The 25,642-nt window shown below is 58.4% G+C and overlaps 1 protein-coding gene across 4 annotated transcripts in view; it reads right to left on the reverse strand.

Moving 5' to 3' along the window:
• The window catches only part of EVI5L (ecotropic viral integration site 5 like), a 29,802-nt gene extending 4,789 nt beyond the window's left edge, over positions 1-25,013 (reverse strand). For 2 of the 4 annotated variants that reach the window (XM_070045329.1, XM_060297224.1), the window contains exons 1-13: positions 24,894-25,013; positions 13,543-13,726; positions 11,986-12,175; positions 11,360-11,584; positions 11,200-11,274; positions 10,416-10,541; positions 9,118-9,261; positions 8,897-8,986; positions 7,652-7,749; positions 7,508-7,568; positions 4,245-4,298; positions 3,352-3,384; positions 2,217-2,357 (exon numbers count right to left, since the gene is read on the reverse strand). In XM_070045329.1, the coding sequence (XP_069901430.1) occupies positions 2,217-2,357; positions 3,352-3,384; positions 4,245-4,298; positions 7,508-7,568; positions 7,652-7,749; positions 8,897-8,986; positions 9,118-9,261; positions 10,416-10,541; positions 11,200-11,274; positions 11,360-11,584; positions 11,986-12,175; positions 13,543-13,679 (1,374 nt within the window). In that variant the 5' untranslated portion in view covers positions 13,680-13,726; positions 24,894-25,013. The remainder of the gene's footprint in view (positions 1-2,216; positions 2,358-3,351; positions 3,385-4,244; positions 4,299-7,507; positions 7,569-7,651; positions 7,750-8,896; positions 8,987-9,117; positions 9,262-10,415; positions 10,542-11,199; positions 11,275-11,359; positions 11,585-11,985; positions 12,176-13,542; positions 13,727-24,893) is intronic. The other 2 variants (XM_060297225.1, XM_030879530.2) reach the window with 2 other exon arrangements.
• Between the last annotated feature and the right edge of the window lie 629 nt (positions 25,014-25,642).

Below are 25,642 nucleotides of genomic sequence, written 5' to 3' on the forward strand. Positions count from 1 at the left end.
CAGCCCCTGGGCTCAGAGCGGGGCCTGCATCTTGCTGCCCGGGGAGCCTGGCAGGGCAGCTGCCACCCTCTTCCCCCACCTGTCTAGCTGCCCAGGTCTGCTCGCTGCCCTTGACCACTGGGGGTCTCTGAGGCCCATGCGTACCAGTGGCTCTCCCTTGGCTCAGATGGGCTCTGGGCCCCATGCCAACCTCTTGCCAGGCTGCACCTCCTCCAGGAGCCTCTGGAGACGGTGCTCAGGGGCTGCACTGGCACCTCCCGCACTCCCTCCCTCTGCCTGCAGCGGCCTCCCTGCCTCACCCAGCTCTGATCAGGCCCTAAAGGCCAGAGCTCAGAGGTGGCAGGTGAATGCCTCTCTGACTGGCCTGAGAGGGGGCATCATGCCATGGGTGGGGTTAGCCCAGCCTCAGTTTCCCCACTGGCCTGGCTGCTTCAGAGCCAGGTGGGGCTACAGCACTCGAAGTTGTGGGGCAGGAGGTGGATGCAGGTGAGCAACAAAGGTGAAGTTCCACCCCCCTGGACCTGGGAGCGAAGAATCAGCTTGCACCCCTCAGGCCAGGTCTCCAGGCCTGGGTGAGGGGGCCCTCCTCAGCGAATGACCCTTCTGTCTCCACCTACTGTTTCTTGAGCACCCTGTGGTTTCTCCAAATCAGGGACCCCCCAAACACCCCTGCCCCCAGCTCACTGCCAGGCCCTGCTGGGTTCAGCCCTGGATCGCAGGGAGCCTACAGCATCCTTCCCTGCCCCTCTGGGACCTGCGCTGGGGCACGCATGCTGAGTTTGCAGGCTGCAGCTGCTGGTGGGTTGCCACATGAGGCAGGCAGCCTGCTGGGTACGGCTGGAGGAAAGTTCTGAAAGCCCTCTCTGGGAGAAGCGGACTCTCTGCAGTGCTCCAGCCCATGGGTCCTCCCACTACCCATCCGAAGTTCATGACCCCACAACAGACTTGGGCTGCCCCCTCACCCCCATCTCACCGGCTCAGACTGGTGGGCACAGGCCAGACCCTCTTCCGAGGGCAAAGTGCTGGGCGCTGGAAGGAGTTACCCTCTCCCTTGTCCCAGGTCCTGCCCTGCATGGCTGGCCCCGCCGGGGAAGCCCTGAAACTGAGTCCCCCTAAAGCTGAGTTCCCCTGCCAAGCTTAGGATTAACCTCTCCATCCAAAACTTTACTGCCTTTCTGTGCCACCCCTCCCCCCATCAGGATTGGCAAGTTTCGAAGAAAACGGGGGATTGAAACCGAGCAGGACCCTGTGGGGCCTTCCCAAGTACAAAAACCCTTTGGTGTCCCCATTGCTTGTTTGTAGAAAAAGGCTTTAGTCTCCTAGGCCTTCCCTGAGTTCCAGAACGCAGCAAGCAGTTAATGAGGACAGCAGGTCACAGGACGCCTAGGTCCTCCTGAAGGGACACAGATATAACCATCTGACATGGATCTCTGAGCAGTTCTGCAAGAACTGGGACCCCCAGCCAGGTGGAGGATGGTGACTACATGCTGAACACAAGCATGCACCCCCGCCTGGTTGGAACCAGAAGGCTGATGACGGAGATTCCTGAAACATCACCCTGTTACCTCCCCACCAACCAGCCAGAAGGAGGTCCATGAGCTGGTCATGCATCCTAGGACCCTCTCCCCCAACACCGTCTTTACAAACCCCTGCCTAAAAGCCATTGGGGACTTTATGGGTTCTTTTGAGCATGAGCTGCCTGTTCTCCTTGTTTGCAATAGATGCTTTACTTTCCTTCGCCACAACCCAGTGTTGGTAGATTGGCTTTGCTACATGTCAGGTGAGCGGACCCGGGTTTAGTTCGATAACAGCCCAACAGCCCTTCAGACCCTGGGGAGACACCAGGGCTCCCCCAAGGAATCACAGCCCCATCGGTGGAAGGAGGGGTCCCAGCAGGGACAGCTGGTTCCCAGGGGCTCTTGTGCTGAGGCTGGGGCCCGGGGAGGGTGACTGCCTTGCTCTCAGTGTGGAAGGCCAGACACCCTATTGGGGGGTGGGAAACGGAAAACACGGGATACCCCTGGGTGTGGGGCTGTTCGCTGCTGAGGATGGGGAAGAATCTGCACTCTGCTGTGGGTCCCCTGCCCCCCAGCAAGGAACAGGCGGGCCAGGGACTGAGGCAGGGCTGATTTGGAGCCATTTGCTCAAGAGCCCTGCAGGCAGCTGGGCATGGGGCGTGGCCTGGCCCTGGTGGCCCCGCCCACCCAGCCTGCTACCTGCTGCTCCTGCAATTGCCTGATGGTGCTCTGTGCCTTCTGCAGGTCCTGGGCCGCTGAGCTGCACTGCTGCCGCACCACTGCCAGCTCCCGCTTGATGACGTAATTCTCCTCAGCCTCCTGCGCTCGTGTCACCTGCCCCTGAGCACAGCGAGGACAGGGGGCCGTGACCCTCTGCTCACACCCCAGGCGAAGCCCAGAGAGGGTGGAGGTGGGGCGGAAGGGAGAGGGGTGAGGCCTCCCACACTCAGAGCCTGGGATGGGGCGCCCCACGGGGCCTGGGGATGGGGGGACCGGCAGGAACAGGACACTCTGGGAGGAACCTGGAGGAACACAGCCGCCCGGGGCCCAGGCTCTGGCTCTCAGCCTCTGTCCCAGGTGAGGAGAAAGAAGTCCTTATCCAGGGCACATGGCACAGCAGAGGCTGGGCTCTGCTGGTGACGCTGAGGATGTGGGGGTAGCCAAGGGCCCAGAGGCTGGCTCCTTAGGGCCAGGTCAGGGGGTGGGATACAGCTCTCGCGGGGCCTTCTCCAGTCCTGGAGCCCGGGACTTCCACCTGCCCAAGGCCCCCCCAGCCTCATCCCTTCAGCCCACCCAATTTAGGCCCCCCGTTCCAGGCTCAGAGCCACTAGGTAGTGGGCAGAAGCTTCCAGATAAAGCCATTCAAGATGAGGCAGCAGCAGAAGCAGGTGAGTGAAAGAAGATGGCAGGCCTTGCAGGTGGGAGCAGAGAAGAGCGTGAGGGGCCGGAAGGGGTGTGTGTGTGTGTGTGTGTGTGTGTGTGTATTGGGGAGGCTCAGCCGTGCACACACCAGGGCCTGTTGCTGATGCAGCCTCAGGGTCCCCGAGCCCTCCTGGGTCCCCACCTGTATCCCCTGGTGGGAGGAAACCTGTGCATGTGCGTGTGGGTACACTCACAGATGCGCCCACACGCACCACGCGTTCACACGCACGCCCCTCCCCCAGAGGGAAGCCTCTATCTCCCGGGGGAAGCGGTCCCCAGTCACCCCCATGCGCAGCTCCAGGCCTGCCCCCCTCACCCCCCGGGGGATGGCAGCGGCCAGGGAAGAGGTGGTGTGGTGGTCATGTGTGGGGACCAGGAAGAAGTGGGAACGGGAGACGAAAAGCTACAGTACCTGGATTAGCCTATCAGCCAGAGCAGCGCTCTCCTACCCGGTGGAGGGGTTCCGAGCGACAGGGGGAAGAGGCAGAGCAGAAGGCGCGGGGACAGGAGAGAGGGAGAGACAGACAAGAACCACTTGTCACTAACGCAGTGGACTGTCTCTAGAAGCAGGGAGAGAGGAGTGAGACCAGAGAACCAGAGAACCAGCAGGAGAGGACCCAGAGGAAGACCAAAGCCAGAGCCAGCTCCGTCCTGGAGAGGGGTCTGCGTGTGAGTGGGGAGGGCGGTGCCACTCATGGGGGCCGCCAGGCGGGGGCCTCACTCGTGAGTGAGGAGGTGCCGTCCGGGGAGGGGGCAGGGGAGGGAAGCACTGGGCCCGGTGGGTGCATTTTAATTTGGAGGCAAAGCAAGAATCAAGGCTTTGGGGCAAGGGCAACAAATTCCACCTACTCCGTGTGGTCAGTGGAGGGTCAAGCAAGACTGAGTGGGGAGCTGGAAGTAGAGGATCCCCGTCTCTACTCCCATCTTTAAAAACAGGTTGGGGGCCAGGGTCAAGGCTATGGCAGCCCCTCAACAGTGCAAGGCCGCCCCCTTCTCCCCCACCCTATCTCCTTTCTTTTGTCCAAGCAGCCCGGGAGGGCACCGGGCACAAATGGATTTCCGTGTTTGCAGTTAGCAGGGTTATAACTCAATCCCTCCTCAAGCAAAGTTTCGCCACAGTCCCAAATTTATACAGCGGCCCAAATCTCAGTGAGGCTTGTGGTGGGGTCTCTGGGATTTACGCCACAGGCTTCGGGGGGTTGGGGCGCGGCGCCCGGGGCAGGAGGCTGGCTGGCCCTCTGGCTGCTGGGTCCTGCTCGGGACTGGGAGGGTTCAGTGCCACAGGCTGGTGGCCACACCCCTCACCTTCTCCAGGGTCTCAATCCGCTGCTTGAGGAGCCGGTTTTCTGTCCGAAGCCTCTATGCGGGGAGAGGGGAGAGCACGTCAGAGCCCGCCGCCTGCTTCTGTACACACAGACGGCTGTCCCTGCAGGGCTAGGCCACCTCCCGGGAGGACAGCGCCAGTGTCTCTCGCTCTGGGTCAGTGATTCCAGAAACCAGTCAAGGCCAATTCCCGTTTGGAATGGTCCACCAGGTGTTATTTTTAAAAACAAACTCTGGTTCAGTAAAAATAATGTGATCACTTTGATGGCTATGCACTGTGTGTGCAGGGGGTGGGGGGCGTTGGGGGGGGTGGTCCCTCCTCCGGAGTCTGTTTCTACCCAACGCTTGAGCCTGTCAAGGGCCAATGTGACGCCCCCCACAGGGCAAAGGCCTCTGTGTTTTGGGGGAAGCTGCTCGCAGACAGGCCCCACCCCCTCACTGCTTCACTTGGAGCGCCAGGGTTGAATTCTCAGAGGACAAACTCAGAGTCTGGGTCCAGGGGAAGAGGTCTTGCTGAACACATGCTTCTTTCAGTTTGACAACTACATTTCCGCAACCCACTGAGAGCCAGCTGTACCCAAGAGTGGTCAGTTTCCCCCGGCTGGGGTTCTGGAGATGGTCTCCTTGCTTCCGCCTTCCATCCTGTGCTGGTAGTCTTGGTTACATATTTGTGGTTTTAGGTTCCCTCACAGCCTTTTGGAAAGCAGGGGAGGTTCACATCTGCCTTGCACCTAGTTTCTAACTACGTACCCCTTAAGCAGTGGGTACAGAAATAGTTTTGATCGGTGGATTAGTGAGGGTCCTGCTTCCCTGTGGATCACACAGAACACTGCCTGGTTTCTACCGGGGAGAAACAGGCGATGGAAACACCCAGAGCACTCCCAGGAAGCAACTCTGGTCAGAGAGGATTGCAGACTTGACTGATGGGCAGGCACTGACTCATGTCATGGGAGGGGAAACTGAGTCAGAGGCAGGCAGTGTCTTGCCCGAGCCTCCCGGCTCGCTGGGGTCAGAGCTGTTGCCGGCACAGGTCTCTGTTGCTCATAGGGATCCAGAACCAGAATCCTGACCCCTGACCCCTGGAATGTCTGCCCCCTTTCTGGCCTCAATGCATTGATGCCACAAGCTCAGCCATCCCTGGAAGAGCTGGATGTACCGACCAACAACTCGCCTCTCTCCTCTTCCTCCCAAGGGAAAACCAGACAGGGAGTGAACAAGGACTATGGGGGCCTATGTACTAATCACACTATTAAATTTATTTTTTCTTTTTTTTGCCATGCGGCATGCAGGATCTTAGTTCCCCAACCAGGGATTGAACCTGTGGCCCCTGCAGTGGGGGCGCAGAGTCTTAACCACTGGACTGCCGGGGAAGTCCCTTTTTTTCTGTATTTTTGATGTTTTGACATCCTGTGGCCTTGCTAATCCTGGAGGCACTGCCCCTCCCAGGGCTAGCTAATTCCTAGGGAGAGTAGACAACCTGCCTGCTAGCTTGCCTTCCACAGGCAAACCTGCCAATCCAGAGCCCATGCCCCCACCCACCTCCCTTATCTAACTCTCGCACACCAAGCTAGTATTTCCCCTGCTCTCAATTGTTCCAGGACAGCTAGGGACCACCCCTATAGCCCAGAGCCTGGAAATTATTCAAACTAGCCAATCCTGAACTCTCTTGAACTTGCCTACCCTGCCTCGCCCATCCCTTCCTGTGGAAACCACAATAAGGGCTCTGGCCCATGCTTTTCTCCTTCTGCCTCCTGACCCACCCTGGTGCTTCCTCATGTGGCCCTGCATGCAGAAGTGTGCCCCCTCCTGTGAGTAATAAACTCTTCTTTTGAAGGCAGTTGTCTCTGTGTCTGTCACCTCACCATACCTGATTAAAACAAATCCCAGGTACATTTTTAAACAGGCGAAAGGTGAAAGGGCACAGGGCAGGGTCAGGGGAGAAGGCATCTGCCCTGCCCTTGGGGCACGCAGTCTCCTCTAGTGATAATATTCCAGGCTGGGAATGTGGTTTAAGGATCCGCTGTGTCCCTCCCTACTGCTGAGCCATCATGGTCACCATATGGCAGCAGGCCCTTGTCCGTGCATGAGCAAAACACACATACGCGTTTGGACTGGTGCATCAGTAAAGCTGCCATTCCTGAGAAAAGGAGATGCTTAAAAATTCAGGACACAAGACTATTTCTCAAAAACTTACAAACGGGGCCAGGACAATGATGCCCTCTTTCGCCACTCAGGTATGGGTGGCAGGTGACCTGGATTCTAACCTAGGTTCTGTCTCTGCCTTTCTAGAGGAGGTAGGGATGACGATGATGGTGGTGGTTAATAATAATAATTATTTGAACAGGAGAGCGTCATCCCTATTTTGCAGAAGGGAACACTTAGGCTCAGAGAGGTGAATTCACCTTCCTTGCAGGTCACACAGCTGCTCTGTAGGAGAGCTGGGATTTGAACTCTGGTCTGTGGAACTCCAGTCCCAGCCACTGTGGGACTCTGCCCCTGAAGAGGACAGAGCCAGGCTGTGCTGGTGTTTGTGTTTGTGTCTGTCCCCCACCTCCACTGGACTGGGGGCCCTCAGTCCTGCTGTGACTCTGACACACAGTTCTCACTAAACGCCTCTTGAGGGAATAACCAAAATCACGTCTGGCGGGATGACAGCAGAGGGAAGGAGAGATGGAGGGACGTCTGGGTTCAGAGGCTCTGCACACCCAGAAAACCCTCTACGATATTGTGATTTACAAGGAATATATACTTGGTCTTTGTCCCTGGTCCTGGCACAGGCTCCTAAACCCTGGGAATTTCCTAAGTGAGGAGAGGAATAAAGGTGTCTTTGTTATGTTAATGAGATGACTTTTGGAAAGCCCCACCCCCACCCGCCCTAAGGATGGTGCTGCTTGCCAGGGGACCCAGTCCTGTGATGAGAGGGTTGGACCTTTCAGTCCCAGCCTGAGACCACCGGGAGGGGAAAGGGCTGGAGGTTGAATCTCAGTGGCCCTGTTCACCACCGTGTCCCCAGTGCTGGGCGGGGGGGGCGGCGGGCCTTGCTCCCATGCCGGCCTGGTGGTGAGTGAAAGGACAGGCAGGCCGAGGGACCACCTCTCAGAGCCTAAGGACCCCCTGCTGTGTGGCCCGCGCTGGGTGGGCTGCCCTCTAGCGGCCATCGAGGGGGCTCCCAAGGGCATATCCACCACCACCACCACCATCCCCCCCTTTCCCGCCAACACTGCCCAGGCCAACCAGGGACTCACTTTGATCTCGATCTGCTCCTCCATCTCCTTGCTTTTCATGGCTGCGTACTCCTTCTCCAGCCTGCAGAGGAGAGGGCCGACATGCTCACTGTCCCACCCTCGGGGACCCCGCTCCTGCCAGCACCCTGGCCTCCCGGTACTGACCTCTTCATCTTCTTGGGGTTGTACTTGACCTGGTAAGCCTTGAGGATCAGCTTGTCTGGGCAGCTGTCGAACTGATGGGGGATTACCCTCTGGAAGTACTGTGGGGACACGGGCGGTCACGGACACACGGGCCCTGACCACCTGGGGCCACCTGAGCCCCTGCAGCACCCTGCTCCCCTGGAGGAGGGCCTGGGTACACCAGGAGGGACGGCCAGAGCCGGTCGGCCTGGGCCCTCGCCATCACCTGGCCTGTTGTGTGGGCTGAGTGAGTGAGTGTGAGAAGCAGGAATCATGAGAAGGAGCTGCCTGCAGCCAGGACCTCTGTGTGCAGGGAAAGCGGCTTCGGGAGCTCCTGAGGGCGAAGGCCAGGTGTGGGTGTGGGTGGGGTCCGAGCACAGAGGACCTTCACGGAGGAAGGGGGAGACATGCCGCTGCCCCAGGGGCAGTGAGAGGAGACGGAAGAGGCTGAAGGATTGGGGTGGTGTGGAGGAAGCCAGAGGGAGGACCCGTCAGTGGTCTGCCTGCTCGCCTGGGGCCCCGGGAACCTCTGCAAAGAGTTAAGTGCAAGCTGCCGGGTGGACACAGCTTGCTGAAGTTCGGGGCCAGGCTGGCTCCCGCGCCCTAGCCCAGCTGGCCCCTCTGGCAGCTGCGGACAATGGATGCCCGTGTTCGTGGACACAACTGTGGCCTTTGTGCATTCTTCCCTGAAGCACCAGCTGGAGGACGCTGGGAGGGGGCGGGGGCCTGCATGATGCGGACATGGCGGTGAGATGCAGGCCGGCCTCTTCTCAGCAGGCAGGGCAGCTGGGGTAGGCTGTGGTGAGGCAGGGCGAGAGTCTGCCCCAGACCCCTCACTCCCTCCTGTGCCCTCGCCCGGCCTGGTTGCTGGGGCCAAAACCACACCCAAGGCCTCCTGGTTTGGCCAGTATTACTATTTGCCATGTTAGGCTCTGGGGACACAGAGCTGGGGGCAGGTGAAGCGGAGGGACTCCCAGGGCTCGGCCTGGGCCTTCCTCTCTCCCTGCTGCCAGGCTGCTGGCCCTGGGATGTGTCTGGCAGAGCCTGGGTCTCCTCAGGCACCCCCCCACCCCGGTCCTCCATGGAGACCTGGGGGGGCACAGAGGTGATGGGAAAGGATCAGGGTGCTCAGGAAGTCCAGGGCCTCCCCATCTCTCAGAAGGGCTCCACCTGCCCAGGTGCCCCTGCTGGGGGGCAAGCCTGCCCGCCCTGGCCCTCCTGGCCCACCTGGGACATCCCCTCCATGTCCAGCTGCATCAGCTCCATCTGGTTCACCTGCAGCAGGGCAAGGCCCACCCGGAACACGATCTCCAGGCCCTGCGAAGGAGGCGGGGGTAGTGCATCTCTGGTCATGCTCTCCTGGGAGCCCTCCGACCCCTCCCTGAGCCCTGCAATCGTTTCCACTCCATCCAGAGTGGCCAAGAGAGGAAGGGGCATGTGGTCCTCACCTCGTACATGAAGATGTCAAAGACACGCGTGGCAACGGGCAGTGGGAAGGTGGTCAGGAAGAGCGTGAGGAACCAGGAGGAGGCATACATGGACGTGTGGAAGCTCTGGGAGCGGAAGTGGGTGTTCAGGTCCGGGAGCTGCTCCTGGGGTGGGGGGAGGAGGCCAGGCGCCATGAGGAGGGTGTTGGGCACAGCTGTCGGCACCACAGGCTCCCTCCACCCGGAAGTGCTAGGCCTCAGTGCCTGCATCTCCAGGGAGCCTTCCTTGACCTGCCCTGGGCAGCACCCCGCACTGTCTCTGGGTGGGGCGGCAGTACCCCAGAGCTCTGAGTAGCACTAGGTGGGGACATGGACAGGGATGGCAGGAGGCCCAGCTGCCTGTGGGACGCTCACCACCGCCTCCTACAATGCTCTGTGCTTTGCGCCCAGCAACGCTCAAGGGATGCCTGTCTGACTGGTCTGAACTTCAGACTGCTGGAAAGCGACAGAAACTGGGGGAACTGAGGCTGGAGAAGGTGGTAGGACCCCCTGGAGGTCCTTCACTGGGAGAACACACCCTCGGGCTGTCCCCCGGCCTGCCCTGGGCTTCCTGACTCAGGAGCTCTTTGGTGACGGCCAGCTCCTTCACCACGGGAGCTCTCAGCTCCCCAGCCTGGGGTGGGATTGCTCCTTCTCTGTGGCCCTGGAACACCTGCTTGCTGGCACTACCGGTCCCCTTGACCGACAGCACCTCTCCATCCTCTGGGCCTGAGGAAGGGGGCTTTCACTACTGGGTGCATCCTGCCCACTGTGGCAGAGCAGGCGTGCGTGCGTGTGTGCGTGTGTGTGTGTGTGTGTACACACATACACCGGCTCTCTCTGCCAGCCAGGAGCGGGCCCTGTGGGGCTGCTATTTATAAACAGAGGCGGCTGCGGTTCTCCAGTAATCAGCAAAGGCAGGCAGACGACACCTTCCCTCCTTCTGCCACACCAGGGAGCAGACAGGAGGGCGCCGTGTGTGTGTCTGAGCCAGGCTGACCCCTCCACCCTGGCCGTAATGGCTCTGGGAGCCCCGAGCTCTGAGAAGCCCCCACTGGAAAGGGCTGGCCCCTACCTGGTCCCTCAAAGCATACTTCAGGGCAGTGCTTTACAGCCCCTTGGGGAGTAGAGCCCCTCTCTGAGCTGGAACGTCTGGATGTGATTTCTCAGGCGTGGAATTTTCAGTCAAAGAGACTCGCCGGGACGGCCGACGTTAGCACCCGTAGGTGTGGGCTGGTGGAGAGGAGGGGGCAGGCGGGACCGCCCCTGGGCCCACTCACCTGTAGCATGTACTCGAACTGGTAGATGCAGAGCCCCAGCTCTGCCATGCTGGGCTTGAAGAGCTCCCGCAGGCGGTACTCCTGCATCAGCCGCACGAACACACAGAAGGCCTCCTCCTCGGGCATCTGGGGGTGGGCGGGCAGGGGGCTGTGAGTGGGGGTGGGGAGGCGGGGGCGCCCACTGCTCTTCTTATGGCTTCGCTTGTCTCTGCTCCATTTACTTTTATTGAACGTGGACAGTGCCGGGCTGCCCGGACCCACACAGCAAACCTCTCTGGTAAATATCATCACCCTGTTTCAATGACAGGAAGCCTCCTGAGGCTGAAGTCACCTGCCCAAGGCCTCCTGGCAGGAAACAGTGGAGCTGGGACTTGAACCCCAGGTCTGGCCACCTCCAGAGCCCACGGTAGAGGCATCCTCTGGTCCATTCCCAGCCATCTCCATTCTCCCCCTCCTAAGCCTGCTGGATTCTCTGGAGGAAACCCCGAGCCCCATAAACATCACACTGGCTGACCTAAGCCTGAATGTCCCACCCAACCCTGGGGGGTGACTGAGTAGGACGGCGTACCCCTCCCTCCAATCTTAGGAAGGGATAGGGGACAGAACAGGTGGCCAGCCTTCTGTGCTCACCCCCTGGGGGCCTGGCTGGGAGACTGTCAGAGGTCACAGGTGGACACAGAGGGAGGTTCTGACCTAGGAGGACACCTGATGGAGGGAACACTCTCCTTTTGTCTACCTCCTGGGGGCAGACAGAGCCGGGATGGGCCGGGCCCAGGCCACCTACCTGCATGAGGAGCAGGCCCACGATGAAGGCGCTGCCCTGGCAGTAGCCCACCTCCCGGTCCACCAGGGAGTAGGCCTGCGAGGGAACACATGCGAGTGAGGGCAGGGTCCTGCCAGGCCTGATGACCACAGCGGTTCTCCGTGTGGCCAGGGGGCCTCACCTTCATGACGTTGAAGAGCACTTCCTGGCCCAGGCTGTCCTGGCCCTTGAAGAACTCGTGCTCCGGGTAGGTGCGGGCAATGTCCCTGCGGATCAGCTTCTCGCAAGGTGAGGACATCTTGAGCAGCTCCGAGTACTGGTTCTTGACTGGCATGTCCGTGGCGCTGCACAGGAGCTGCCACACGATGGCCCGGAAATGGTGTGGGATGCCCTTGCGGATCAGCTCCTGGCGACAGGGTCAGAGCGGGGGTGGGGGGGTCGGGGGGTCGGATCGGGAGGCTGGGCTGGACCCCATCCCAGAGCAGCCTCCTCATGGCCGCCCAGCCCGGCCTCTGAGATCGGGTCCACCCACGCCTCACCCGGGGCCCAGAGCTCGGCCGAGCCACTGCACGGCACGCGGCGTCCATGAGGCTGAATGTGCTGCCCCAGCCCATCACGGAACTCACGGGCGGGAAGCAGGAGGGTGCCTGGGGTGCCAGCCCTGATCTCCACACCCATCCCCCCGGCCCTGGCAAGGCACCCCGAAAGTGCCCACACACCTCCAGTCCTGCCCTTTGCTCGTGCTGCGGCCCCTGGCAGACGTTCCCCACCCCCCGGCCGCCCGGCCAGCCCCGCCGCCTGGGCCACCTTGAGCAGCTTCTCCTTCCTGCGCCGCCACTCCTCCCACTCGTTGGCGATCCGGCCCCACAGGATCCATGTGTCCTCCTCCAGGTGGCTCAGGTTGGAGGAGGCTGAGGAGCTGGACACCAGCGAGGAGCCGCTGTTCCGCCGGGAGCCATTCATGGAGCGCATGGACTTGGAGTCGGCTTCCAGGAGCCTGGGTATGGCAGGGGGGGAGGGTGGAGGCTGCAGGAGCTTCCCACCCTGGCCCCTGGGTCCCAAAGAGCCTGGCCCCCCCTCCCTGGGGTCCCAGAGGATACCAGGGATTGGGTCTAAGTTGTTTTTCCTGAGCTGTTTTTCCTGAGTCACTTGCTGAGTGACTTTCGCCAGTGCCCTAACCTCTCTGAGCCCTGGTCCTGATCCCGGGAGCCCTGGAGAGGCTGCCATTCATGTGTCCCATTCTGTGCCCAGCCCTGGGCTGAGAAGCATGGGGAGTAGCTCATTTAGTCTGGTACCAACCCTGTGGGGCGGGTTTTGTAAAGATTTGTTTACAGACGAGGTACAGAGAGGGTGAGATGCTGGCTGGGGGCACCCAACTAGCAAGGGGTTGCATGAACCACCTATTTCTGAGGCTTTGACATCTGGGGCCTCCCTGACGCAGGAGGGACTGCCCCTCCCAGGCCTAGCAGATTCCTAGAGATAATTAACGACTTGCCTGCTAGTGCACTTTTCATATGCAAACCAACCAACCCAGAACCCACAAACCACCCACCTCTGTTAGGCTCTTGCACTCAGGGCCACTATCCCTCTGCCCTAATCACCCCAGGGCCGGGTACTAGACAAATAGGCCCAGCCCCTATGCCCCCAGCTTGCTGAAGGTATTCAGACTAGCCAGTCCTAAGCCTGATTACATTGCCTCACCATTCCTTCTGGCAGAAACCACAATAAAGGCTCTTGCCCACATTTTTCTCATTCCCTCTGCCTCCTGACTGACCCTGGTACTTCCCCGGGTGGTCCTGCATGGTGCATGGTGTGTTGTGCCCCTCCTCTTGGAATCTGTGCGTAACAAACTGTGGGTTTTTTTTTTTTTTGGCCATGCCACGCGCCATGTGGGATCTTAGTTCCCTGACCAGGGATCGAACCCGTGCCCCCTGCAGTGGAAGCATGGAGTCTTAACCACTGGACCACCAGGGAATTCCCCAAACTGTCTTTTTAATGGCAGTCATCTGGCTGGCCTCGCCATACTGGCATAATAATAAAACCTACACTTTAAAACAGGGGGTGGGTCAGAGGAGAAGTGGGAAGGGCCAACGCCAGAGTCAGAGGATTTACTCTTCCCTTCAACAAAGGCTAGAGAAGTGAAGGCCAGGTCCACTGGGCCCCCTGATACTGTGGTCTCCTCATCTGAATGGCAGAACCGTCTGGTGGGAGGTGACGGCAAACATCCTTGTCAAGCCTCTGTTGGAGCTGTCACTTGGCCCAGGGCCAGGTCTAGCTCTGAGAGTGAGGTGGCACCAGCAGCTTCTGTTTGGGGCCCAGGCTATACCCCTGGGGCCTCTCCCTTTCCCTCAGGTCCCAACTCACCTGTTCTGCTCTTCGAGTTTGGCCAGTAGCTCTAGCTCATCGGGGCTGAGGTTCTCGGAGTCAGAGGTGGGGGAGCAGGTGGGGGCCGACAAGGCCTCCTGGGACGAGGAGTCGGGGCTCAGAGTGGGGCTCGCCATGGTGGGCAGGCTCCTCAGCTGCGAGCAGGGCCAGGTCACAGCTCTGTCTGGGGACCAGAAACGTGTGGTCAGCTTTGGGCAGGGTGCCCACCCTGTCCTGCCGGCTCTGGACCAGTGAGCCTGCTGGTCACCCAGAGACATTTCCTCGCCCCGGGCTTCCCATCTCTGGTCTGTCCACTTGGTCACTCCTCATCCCCATGCACCCCAGTCTAGCTGACGGCCTGGCCGGCTCCTTCTGCCCCGGGGGCTGGCTACTGGGATCCCTGCCTTTGTAGTCCAGCGCCTGGATGGAATCAGGAGGGCAACGGCCAGCGCCTGAGCTGTCCTGCTGTCCCTGCGCATGAACACCAAGTCTCAGCTGACACCCTTGAGTCTTCAGCAGGGCCAGGGGCCAAGGCTCCCCGTCACACTCAGGGTCCCTGCTGCAACCTTGGGGGTGCCGATGCCCCTGCTTTGGTGGCTGTTCCTGACAGCTTTGGTCCCTGTCCCCAGCTGTGGCCTGTCCTGGGAGTCCTGCCTCAGCATCTGACCTTCCCTGTCTCATCAACCAAAGTGGGCTGCTGGCACAGCCAGAAGCAATTATTCTCTACTGTTAATTGTCTGGTGCTGCCAATGGCCAGAAGAGTCAACTCCCCTTGGGCTGGGAAGCCAGGGACATGTCAAAGTGCTAGGAATCTGTGCTCTGATGGCGTCAGAGTGAGAGCTACAGGCTCTGATCAGTATCCTGCTCTTGGCCTGTCATGTGCCAGGTGGGTGCCGGCCCATCTCTCCTACTCCTCCTGGGGATGGTCCAGCCCCACCCTCCTGGGAGCCTCAGGGACACTGGCTCCAGCTCAGCACTGTGCCGAAAGCAAAGGCTCTGGTCTCAAATGGAACAGCGTCTGAAGTGTGGCTCTCCTTGGACCTCACCTGACCTGGCTCTGACAGCTCAGCCACAGAGGGGCCCTCGCCCAGTTCCTGGAGAGGGGGCATCTGGTCTCCAGGCAGCAGGAGGACAGTCACAGGACAAAAGCAGCCCATTTTGCACCTGCCTGGCACCCTCAGGTCACTGAGCACCTTCCCACAGCCCAAGCTCAGCCCCCAACCAGCACCTGAGGGTCCACAGGTCAGCTGGACTTGATCCTGGCCATGCACTTGATTCTAGTCTCCTTCCCTTGTGCTCCCCATTTTTCTTTCACCTCATGGGGGGCTCATAACCCTCCCACCCCAGGACTCTGTGGCTCCCCAAGGCTACTGGTTCTGCTTCTGGCCCCTGAGGGCCCCCGAGTTTGTCAGGCACTGAGGGCTCTAGCTTTTGGTGAGTGGTACAAACTCTAGATGATGGCTCCCATCAGAAGCAGAAGACCTTTTCCTCCTGTTGCCCAGCTGGCCAGGGACAACCTGCCCCAAAGACCAAGCCACGGTGCGCCACCAAGCCAGGAGTTAATCATTCCTGAGAGAGGGACAGTGGGGGCCACTCTGGGGCGTCCCGCAAAGTCTGTGGCTGGCCTGGGGCGGAGACGGGCCATGGACAAGGAGTGCTGACTTGGAAGGATCTCTCTGGGCAGGGAGGGGCTGGGAAGGCTGCGTAGGTTTCCCAACTTCAGAGCTGGGAGAGGGGAGTAGGTGGTGGAGGCGAGGATTGGAGCCCCATAAGCACAGCTGGATTTGGGGAGTAGTGGGGGCCTCAGAGAAAAAGACCACACGTGGCCAGGGCTGGGGCTGGGGTCCACTGTCTCTGTGCTGAGCCCAGGGGACCCCAGCCTCAGAAGCACATTGCCTTCCCCCGCCAACCCCAACCCTGGCCTGCAAAGAGCCCAAGAGAATGGTTCAGCTCTGGGTTTCCGATTAAAAGAAACTACTAGGGCAATCCACTAGCAGAGTTTGCTCAGATACTTATCACAAATTAATGTGTATTTCATACAAGAAATAAAATGTATTCAATACCCAGGGCTTAAATTTGCAGTCTGAGAGGCAGAACCTTCTGGTCCCTCAGGAACTTTCTCTTGACTCATCCCCATACTCTCTAAATGCTGCGCAGCCCCAGAAGCCATCCTCCTGGTGCACGCACAGAGACACATACTCCTTCACACTCACACACTCACACTTACCCACAACCTCACACCCCACACACTCAGATACATCCACACACACACTTACCCACAACCTCACATCCCACACACTCAGATACATTCACACTCACACACTCACACTTACCCACAACCTCACACCCCACACACTCAGATACATTCACACTCACAAACCACCTCACACAGTCTTGCGTGCACATGCACACACGCTCTGACATACACTCACACACAGTCGCAGACCTACGCGCTCAGATACACAATCACACACTATCTCACACCCACACACCCCTTTGACCATACGTGCACATGTACACACACACACGCACGCTTCCTGCACTGACCAGGTCTCGCCACGCCTGGAACCGAGTACATACGGATGCACATGGGCTCACTGCCCTCCTAGCTCTGTGAGCAGCCCTGTCCCTTCTCCAGAGCGCCCGGACTCTTACTGCCTCAGTCCCTCCTTCCCTGGCGCTTACTGGGGGTCATCTGAGGGCCGGGTACTGTTCTAAGGACAGGGATGTGGAGTGGAACGAGGCGAATGAGCCCCCATCTCCCAGGGCACGCGGCCGCCCTACCCTTGCTGGATGGGCACAGAGACGCAGAGACAAGCCAGGTCCCCTCGAGTGCTGAGGGGCCACTGGCCTCTGAGATCCACACACAGGCCCTCCAGGTCTGGGGTCCCAGCCTCTCAACGGCCCCATTTGAATGCCCTTTGTTTCTGCTTCACTGCAGCCACCAGAAGGGGGTTCCTGGCTCCTGCGGAGTGGGCAGTGGGTCACCTAATGCCGTCCCTGCTGGCACCACCGCCCGCCACGCCCTTATAAGGTGGCCCATGGCTTCGGAAGCCCAGTCAAGCCAGAAGGGTGGGAGAAGACTGCCGGTGAGCTGGGGGTGGGGTTGGGGGGCAGAAAGGTCCAGATGCTGGGGACCCTCCACCTCCCTTTTCCTCTCCCTCGCAGGGGCATTTGGACACTGCCAGTCATGCTTCCTCCTTCTTGAAGTACTCTCCCATCTAGTTTCCAAGAGGCCAGGGTCCTGAGGCTCCTCCTGCCTCGGCCCAGCCTGGCACCCCTTCCTCCACAGGCCCTGCTTTGGTCCTTATCCCTTCATGCCCTCGGTGAGTTCACTTTCAGGACTTAAATGACCAGATACATGTTGGTGATTGTGACACCCTCGTCCGCAGCTTTTCCTTTCTCCTGAGCACCAGCCAAGATCGCCAACTGGCTCCAGAATGGCTCAATCAGATCCACCACCGGGGTAGGAATCACGACTGTCTGGGTCCCTGCTACTTCTGCGACCTGCACTGAGCCTGGTACAACCTGAGAGTCGAGAAATATTGGAGGAATAGAACCTGCCTGCCCACCCACCGGTATTTCCTTAGTGCCAGTCAGGTCCTGGGCACCATGATGAGGGCTGAACACTGCTGGGCAAAGACAGAAGCAGCCCCTGCACACCCAGAGCATACAGGGGTGGGGGGCGGGCAGAGACCAAGAGATGATCACCTGTGATTTCTATTACAGATTGAGAGAAACACATGGAATAAAAGATGAGGTAGAGAGGAAAACAGTCTGGCAGTTCCTCAAAAAGGTAGACAAAGAGTTGCCAATATGACCCAGCAATTCCGCTTCTAGGTTATCTACCTGAGAGAATGGAAAACGTACATTCACAGGAAAACCTGTACACAATTCTTTTTTAAATTCTTTTCCTGGCCGGGCTGCACGGCACATGGGATCTTAGTTCCTCAACCAGGGATAGAACCAGCGCGCCCTGCATTGGAAGCATGGAGTCTTAACCACTGGACCTGCAGGGAAGTCCCACCTGTACATGATGGTTCACAGCAGCACGATTCACAATAGCCAGAAAGTGGAAGCAACCCAGACGTCGATGGATGAATGGATAAATGAAATGTGGTCCATCCAGACAATGGAATGGTATTCAACCATCAAAAAGAAGGAAAATGATTTTTTTCAGTGAACTCTTTCCTGGCAAACCACCCTGCCCCCGACCACCTCCAGGGTTCTGGCTCAGTTCTCTCCCCTCTCCCCAAAAATACCTACCCCTATACCCCAGCCCAAGGCACATTCTATGGCAATTCCTACCATACACACCTGCCTGCCCTACTGGGTCATGAACCTTCTGGGGGCAAAGGCCTATCTTCTTAATTTTCTACTCCAAGCCCCTAATGCAGCATCTGGCCAATAGTAGGTGCTCAATCAATGTCTGCTGGATGAAGGAAGAGAAAAACCCCTGTGCTGCTCAGCCAGGTGATCAAGGTCAACACCATCAGTGATAAGTCATGTTGAGAGCATGTGCACGTGATACGCTGACATGAGAAGGGCACTTCATCTCTGGGCCTTTCTCCCCAAGACTATGAGAAAAACGTGACCAATCCAGATTAGGAGACACTTTAGAAAATCCCTGACTAGTCCTCCTCAAAACTGTCAACGTCATCAAAAACAAGGAAAGCCTAAGAAAACTGTCCCAGATAAAAGGAGCCTCAGGAGACTTGACAAAATGTCCTACGGGATCCAGGAAGGGGCCCTGGGAAAGAAAAAGGAAATTAGGGAAAAACTAAGGAGATCTGCATAAAGTATGGACTTTAGTTAATAATAATGTATCAATATTGGTCCATTAATTATAACAAACTTACCAGATGATGTTACTAATATGGGGAAACTGGCTGTTAGTCTGTGAGGGTGGGGTCTGTGGGAATGCTTTGTACTATCTTCTCAATTTTTCTTTTTTTTTTTTAAGAAATGATGAGAGATTACATCTATTTATTTATTTATTTTTGGCTGCATTGGGTCTTCATTGCTGCGCGTGGGCTTTCTTTAGTTGCGGCGAGCGGGGGCTACCCTTCATGGCGGTGTGCAGGCTTCTCATTGCGGTGGCTTTTCTTGCTGCAGAGACCAGGTTCTTGGCACGCAGGCTCAGTAGTTGTGGCTCGCAGGCTCTAGAGCGCAGGCTCAGTAGTTGTGGAGCATAGGCTTAGTTGCTCTGTGGCATGTGGGATCTTCCTGGACCAAGGCTTGAACCCGTGTCCCCTACACTGGCAGGCAGATTCTTAACCACTGCGCCACCAGGGAAGTCCTGATCTTCTCAATTTTTCTGTAAAGCTAAAACTGTTTTGAAAACTAAAGTCTATTTTTAAAATTAAAAAAAAAAAGATTCTGTACCAGGGTAGACAGAAAAGTAAAGGACAGTTTTATAACATGTGAGAGGTACCCTAGCGAGTAGAGAGTTGCTCACTGGGTCTCCTGACGAGGCCGTAGAGGAAGAAAGGTTTGCATTTGGATTTCTTTTCTCTTTCTTTTTTTCTTTAAGTACTGACCAAAGTATTTTAAAAAAATCATTTCATTTTATTTTCACTGAGCGGCTTGCGGGATCTTAGTTCCCCGACCAGGGACTGAACCCGTGCCCTCAGCAGTGAAAGTGCAGAGTCCTAATCACTGGACCATCAGGGAATTCCCTGCACTTGGATTTCTGACTCCAGAGCCTTCGCCCCAAGTTGATCAGCTGAGCTGTCACTCTGCATTCAATGACTTTAGAAACAACCTATGTAAAACACCGAATGCAGTGAGCGCTCAGTAAATGACTTACTCTTTTTCAACAGGGAGAGTGAGTGAGTGTGTGTGTGCCATCTTTCAGAGGCAGGCAGAAGACCCCAAGACTCCTTTAATTTTGCTTTCCTACCTACCCCGCCTCCATACCCCACCCCCTACCAGCCCAGCTTCTGATCCTCTACCTCTAATGATTATGGGGACCCAGAGTCATTTCTAAATCTGAAGCCTTGAAAGATGCCACGTGACCCCATCTGCCCAGACAGACTATCAGCTGGGCCACTCAGACCACCCCGACTCCTGGGGAGACGGCCTGACGTCTCCGGGTCTTTTCCTTGGCCATGGGGTGGGCATTTGATGGGCGAGCTGCCCCTCAGGTAACAAGAACGACTGCTGGAATTCAGCAGTCACTGCCGGCCCTCCTCTTGTCCCCAGTTCTAGCCGCTCCTCCGTGCCACTTGTGATGTTTCCACATCCAGGTACCTTCCTCCATGGCTGTATGTGTGGATAAATGATCCCAGATCTCTTGGCCTTCCGGGAGGACTTCAGAGCCAGCAGCCTGGGTTCAAATCCCTCCTCACCTACTTTTCTATCTTTCTGATCTGGGTACAATGTGCTTTGTCTCAGTTTCCTCATCTGAAAACAGGGCTGATGATAGTACCGACCTCACAGGTTTTGTTGGGAGGAGTAGATGAGCTAAAGCCTGTCAAGTGCTTAGTTCAGGAGCTGGCCCATGATATTTATCTCCCCCTGGGTAGAAAGTTCCATGAGGGCAGGGGCTGGCTAGCCCACTAGTGGATCCCCAGAGTCTAGTGTACCATTAGGCATCTGGTATTTGTGGACTGAATAAACAAACTTCCCCTCCTCAGCAGGCCCACCCCTTATGTGGCGGCCCTGTTTAAATATTAAACGCAATAAAACTAAAATCATTGTTATTGGTAGTAACAGCAGCAGCAGCAAGTACCTTCAGGCTAAAATCAGCTGTGGAAGGACCTGTGGAATCCCTTAGGACCTGTGGAATCCCTTCTGACCTAAAAAAAAAGTTTACTACCTTGCATGTCAGCAGCTACTTTCTGCCACCATCACAGGTTCCTTCCTGGCAAATCCCTGATTTCTCTATATTTCAGTATCCCTGAGAATGACAAAGGAAACAATTTAAAGCCCTCATAAGCCTTCCAGGGACAGGTGGATAAGAGAAGTGGCATCTTGTAAAGGATCTCGGCTCTTCAAAGCCAAGATGGTATCTTTCCTGCTGCAAAGGCTGGCTGGGCCAGGGCCCAGGGTGAGGTGGGTCGGCCCTGCCTTTGGGGGCTCTCCAAGCAGATGGATCTGACCTCTTTCTACAGAAGAGATCCAGGCCCTCTTTCAGAAGTGGGTGAGTAGGGAGGGCTGTCAGCTCCTAAAATCAACCAAGTGTCTACTGAGCATCTGCTATGTGCCCTGTTCTCGCCTAGGACTCAACCATGAATAGACAGAGACGTGCCCTGCCCTCGTGGGACTCTTGGGCTGGGAGAGAGCCCTCAATGAAACAATCTCACAGGGACTTCCCTGGCGATCCAGTGGTTAAGACTCCATGCTTCCAATGCAGGGGGCACGGGTTCCGTCCTCGGTTGGGGAACTAAGATCCCACAGGCCGCGTGGCGTGGCCAAAAGATAAACAACAACAACAACAACAAAGAACAATCTCACAAACACATCACGGTGCGCTGAGAAATCAAAGAAAAGTGCCAGTGGGGCTCTTGAAATTTCCCTGGAAGGGATCAATCTCTTCCCCAGCCCCGGTGAGTTGTTAGTTCTCCTAAGTAACCTCCCTCTTGCCCTCTGTTTGGCTTCTAGAACATGTGTGCAGCAGACGTCCCTGGGCGGGGAGGGGTGGGGTGGGGTGGTTTGCTGCCTTTCCAAGTTCAATTCCAAATACTGGTCTCTTTTTTTTTTGCGGTACGCGGGCCTCTCACTGTCGTGGCCTCACCGTTGCGGAGCACAGGCTCCAAACGCGCAGGCTCAGCGGCCATGGCTCACAGGCCCAGCCGCTCCGTGGCATGTGGGATCCTCCTGGACCGGGGCACGAACCCGTGTCCCCTACATCGGCAGGCGGACTCTCAACCACTGCGCCACCAGGGAAGCCCTCAAATACTGGTCCCTTTGACCAGGGAGTGTCCCATGGTGTGTGCCCCTTGGATGGCATTTGGGACACAAAGGCCTATAGGATGAAACCCACCAAACAAGGCACGCTTCCCTGCGTGCACCATGCTTGCTCCTGCCGCCTGGGCCTCTTCCAAGCACTTAGGCTGCCTGGAACACCCCTCCGTGCCATGCCTGCCCAGAGAGCTCCTCTCCCAACTCGTATATCATCTCTGCTCCACCTTCCCTGATGCCCCGGGGATGCACCGGGCCCTTTTCTCTGCTCCACAGCATGCTGTCCGTTAATCTGTCTCCTGCTTCCACACAGGATGGGATGGTACGGGCACGGGCTGGAATGCTGGTTCCTCCGGGTGGTTTGGGGGGATTAAATGAGATAGTATATCAATGGGGCTTGATACAGGGCCTGGTGCGCAGCACGGCCTGATCAGTGTGCGTTCCTGGTTTCAGCTCTTGCCTGCTGACGTGGAGAGGGTCTTTAGATGCAGGGCAGGAGCCACCCCTGACGCTCCTTCACACCCCAGCCCCTGACTCGATTCCCAGTACGTGGTGGAGGCCTCATCCGGAACAACCAGCACCCATATTCTGCAAGAGGAAACTAGAGCACAATCCTCCGTTCCCCCTGCACCCATCAAAAGCACATGCACAAAGACCCGGCCCCCGCCCCCCAGTCTAGGGTAAAGGGCACTGATGTCTTTCACCAGCCCTTCCCGGGAACCTTCCCGTGTTTTCCTAAGGAGTCCACAGTCTATCCCGGGGAGGCTTCTGAGCCCACTGTATCTGCACAAAGTCCCCCCTGGGGAGGCCGTGGAGTTTGTTTCCTGTGTGCCTCGTGACCTTCAGAAGTCTCCTCGTTCAGTCCTCCCTTCAGCACGTGGGCAGAACAAACCTCTCCCCGCCCTGCGTCAGAGGTCTACGTGGGGTGTGGGCACTGCCAGCAAGCAGGCACCCGACTGCCCTCTGCCCCCCGGGAGGTCCCTGTGGGGCCACAAATCCCACAACCAACTGTCTCTTAGCCCTGATGTAAACTGGCTCAGCCATGGAAAGACAGTCATTATCCACTGAGGCATCAGCTAATTCCAACCAGGGGCCCAGGATGCCCAGTGACTCTGCCAGCACCCACAGGTGGGTGACTGCCCTCCTGGACCCCACTGACCCCTTCCACCTGGTGCCCAGGGGACATTCAGGGCCACATCCTAACCCCTCTGGCTCCCCTGCAGTACAAAGTCCTGGTTTCGGGATTTCTCTCCCCATTTTCTAGATGGGTAAGTCGAGGCCCCAAGGCTAGATGCGCTTTTCCCCAGAGCCATCCAGAATCCGCTGGTAAATATCCACAAGGAAGCCTGGGCTTGCTCCTCTGGGGCTTTCCAGGCGTGCTTATGTCAGACAGGCAGTGCCGGCCTGATCTGGATTCCCCTCAGGCAGGACCTGGGGCTCCTTCGCAGTCCCTGCGGTCCTGGCTGCCCTGTCTCGCCAGTTCTGTGATCTGCCCTCCTCTTTGACTTGCCTCATCCCAACCTGCAGTCAAACCAAACCACCTGCAGTCGACCACAGAAGCCCAAGGGAACACACAGGTTGGACCCGAGGATGTGGGCTGTAGGGCGGGAAGAGCCAGTACACCTGGAAAGACACGATGACATGGGTCCCCCAGATCCATCCCAGCCCGGCTGAGGGGAAAAAAACCAAGCCGACTCCTCACTCGTGTTCCACCCGAGCCTCTTCAGCACATTTTTCCCTTCTGAAAATATTCCTTAACAAAGAGCTGTCTGCTTCTGGCAGGCCCAAACCCAGCCCCACTGGGTCTCAAATGCCAGGATCGAAGGAAGCTGTTTCATTTTGGCATGACATGCCGGTCGTGGGTGAAAGAGTTCTCGGGGCTGTCAGGGGCTGCTCCTGCCATCTGAGGCCAGCGGGCGTGGTGGGGTCAGGATGCTGGTCCTACCAGTCTGGTCAGGCTTCAGGACCAGGGCCAGGAGCAGGCGGTACCCCTACCCCTCTGCCAGGGGTGGCAGAAATCAGGGGGCAGCCAGTGGTTCTTTTGGGGAGACTGGTGTAGGCGAGAGAGGGAGCATCCTTCCCTTTGAAGAAGGGTAAAGCGAGGGAGATGAATAAAGGGGAAGAGGCCTGGGGCAGGTGTCCAAGGGGTGCTGGGAGATTCTGGGTCACCCCGCCACCTCCAGGGCCCCAATAGGGGCACAGGCTCAGGGAGGCTGGTGTGGATGGGAAGGCTGGCTGCCTGGGGCCGGGCAGGTAGCTCATGTGTCTGAGTCTCTGCCTGAGCTGGGAGCTGCGGGGTCCTCCAGGAGGACCTGGGCAGGTGAATTCCAAGGAGGGGTGCCAAAGTGCTGAGGAGCCGTGTGTGTGTGTGTGTGTGTGTGTGTGTGTGTGTGTGTGTGCGCGTTGACGGGGGCAGGTCCCAACTGCCTGGCCCTGTGTTGGAGGTCTTAAGTTTTTCTGCGTGTGCTGGGGATCCAAGTGTCTGTCCGTGCGTGTGTGAAGGGCTCCTGAATGTGTGTGAGGGGCCCAGGGTGTCTATCAGTATGAGTTGTTGGGGGTTCATGGGTTTTGCTCTGTTGCCTCCCGGATGTGTGTGTGTGTGTGCATGTGAGTGGGGCCCTCACAGAGGTGGGTGTCCCTTAGGTGAGGAGTGGGGTTCAGAACATCTGTTGGGAGGTCCTGAGCATGAGGTGAGGGTGGATTTCCAGGAAGTAGGGATCAAGACGGGTCAGGATCAGGGAGTGTGTGCGATGATGACCCTGAGGAGTGGCTTTCAGGGGTGCCCTTGGGCATGGGGCTGCTGGGGGTGGGAGATGGCCCAGCAGGCCGAGGTGAGGCCTGCGGGCAGGAATCCGGATTTACAGAGGCTGGGGAGGGGTCCTGTGCGGTCAGAAGGGAGGGGTATGGCTCTAAGACGGGTATCCTTGGGGGCGGGGGCAGGTCTGGGCCCAGAGATAGGATGTGAAGTGAGGGGAGGGATGGTGTGGCAAGGGGTCTACAGATGAAAGGGGTCTTGAGGGATCGGGACAGAGAGAGGGCGGAGGTCCTGGGCTTGCGGGGGCGCTCGTAGGGGCCGGGTCTGCGGGGTGGGGACTGGGGGAGCCCTGAAGGGTCCGGGAAGGGGTCCTGAGGGTCAGTAAAGAGGGTGAGCGGGGGTCACGGGCCTGAGGGGCCCTCCCGGGGAGGGGGCGGCGTGGGGGCGGAGGGCGCCCGGAGGAGTCGTGGGAGGGGCCCTGAGGGGTCGGGAAGCGTTGGAACGAGGATGGGCAGGGGCCAGGGCCCGAGGCTGACGGCCAGGGTCCGTGCTGGGAGTGCCGAGGGCTCCCGGCGCGGGGTCCGGGGCGAGGGGGCCCGAGTCCCAGTCTTGCCCGGCCCCCGTGGGCCGCAGCGCGGAGTCGCGGGCCTGAGAAGGCGCCCGGGAGGCCCGGCCCGCACCGCCTACCTACCTGCGAAGAGCGCGCTGCCATAGCCATGCCGAGCCTCGCCGTCCCGGGCCGCGCCGCCGTCCCGGGCCCCGCCGCGTCGCTCGCCCCGCAGCCCGGCCCGGCCCCCTCAGCCGCCCCCCGGGACCGCGGCCGCCGCCGGCTCTGTCGCTGCCATTTCACCCGCTGACAGGAGCCGCTGCCCCGCCCCCGAGGCCCAGTCAGCCAATTCACCGCCCCCAGGCGCTATGGCTCCGCCCACTGGCCAGGAGTGACGGGGTGTCTGGCCAATCCATGGTCACTCCGTAAGGAGGGCGAGGGCCCTGGCTACGGCCAGAAGGTTGCCGCCTTTAAGGAGAGAAGCGAATTGAAATTAGGGAAGCAGTGAAGGACGGGGTGTTTTGCCTATCGGAATGTGGAATCCTGTTGATCAACACTTGGAAGGACCAATAGGAAGGAGAGAGGGGGTGTGTCTCTGAGGGAAGGCTGCGTCCCTGAGGAACCCCAGACAGAGGCAGGCCAGCGTTTGGCTCTAAGCCCCGCCCAGAGCCGGGCTTTTTGCCCAATAACGAGACTTCCTGGGACGGCCATTATTATCTGCCCCTCAAACCTCGGCCATGGTAACTCTTGGGCCTCTATAAAGAAGATTGACATCTAGAGAGCCAATGACACTGAAGGAGGGCGGTGAAGTGACGCTCTCTGGCCAACGAGATCATGTGAGGTTAGCCTCCCGGGCGGTGGGGCTTGAGGCCTGGTGGAGTGAATGAAGTACG

This window comes from Globicephala melas, chromosome 3 (genome assembly GCF_963455315.2).
Source record: "Globicephala melas chromosome 3, mGloMel1.2, whole genome shotgun sequence".
Lineage (NCBI taxonomy): Eukaryota > Metazoa > Chordata > Mammalia > Artiodactyla > Delphinidae > Globicephala > Globicephala melas.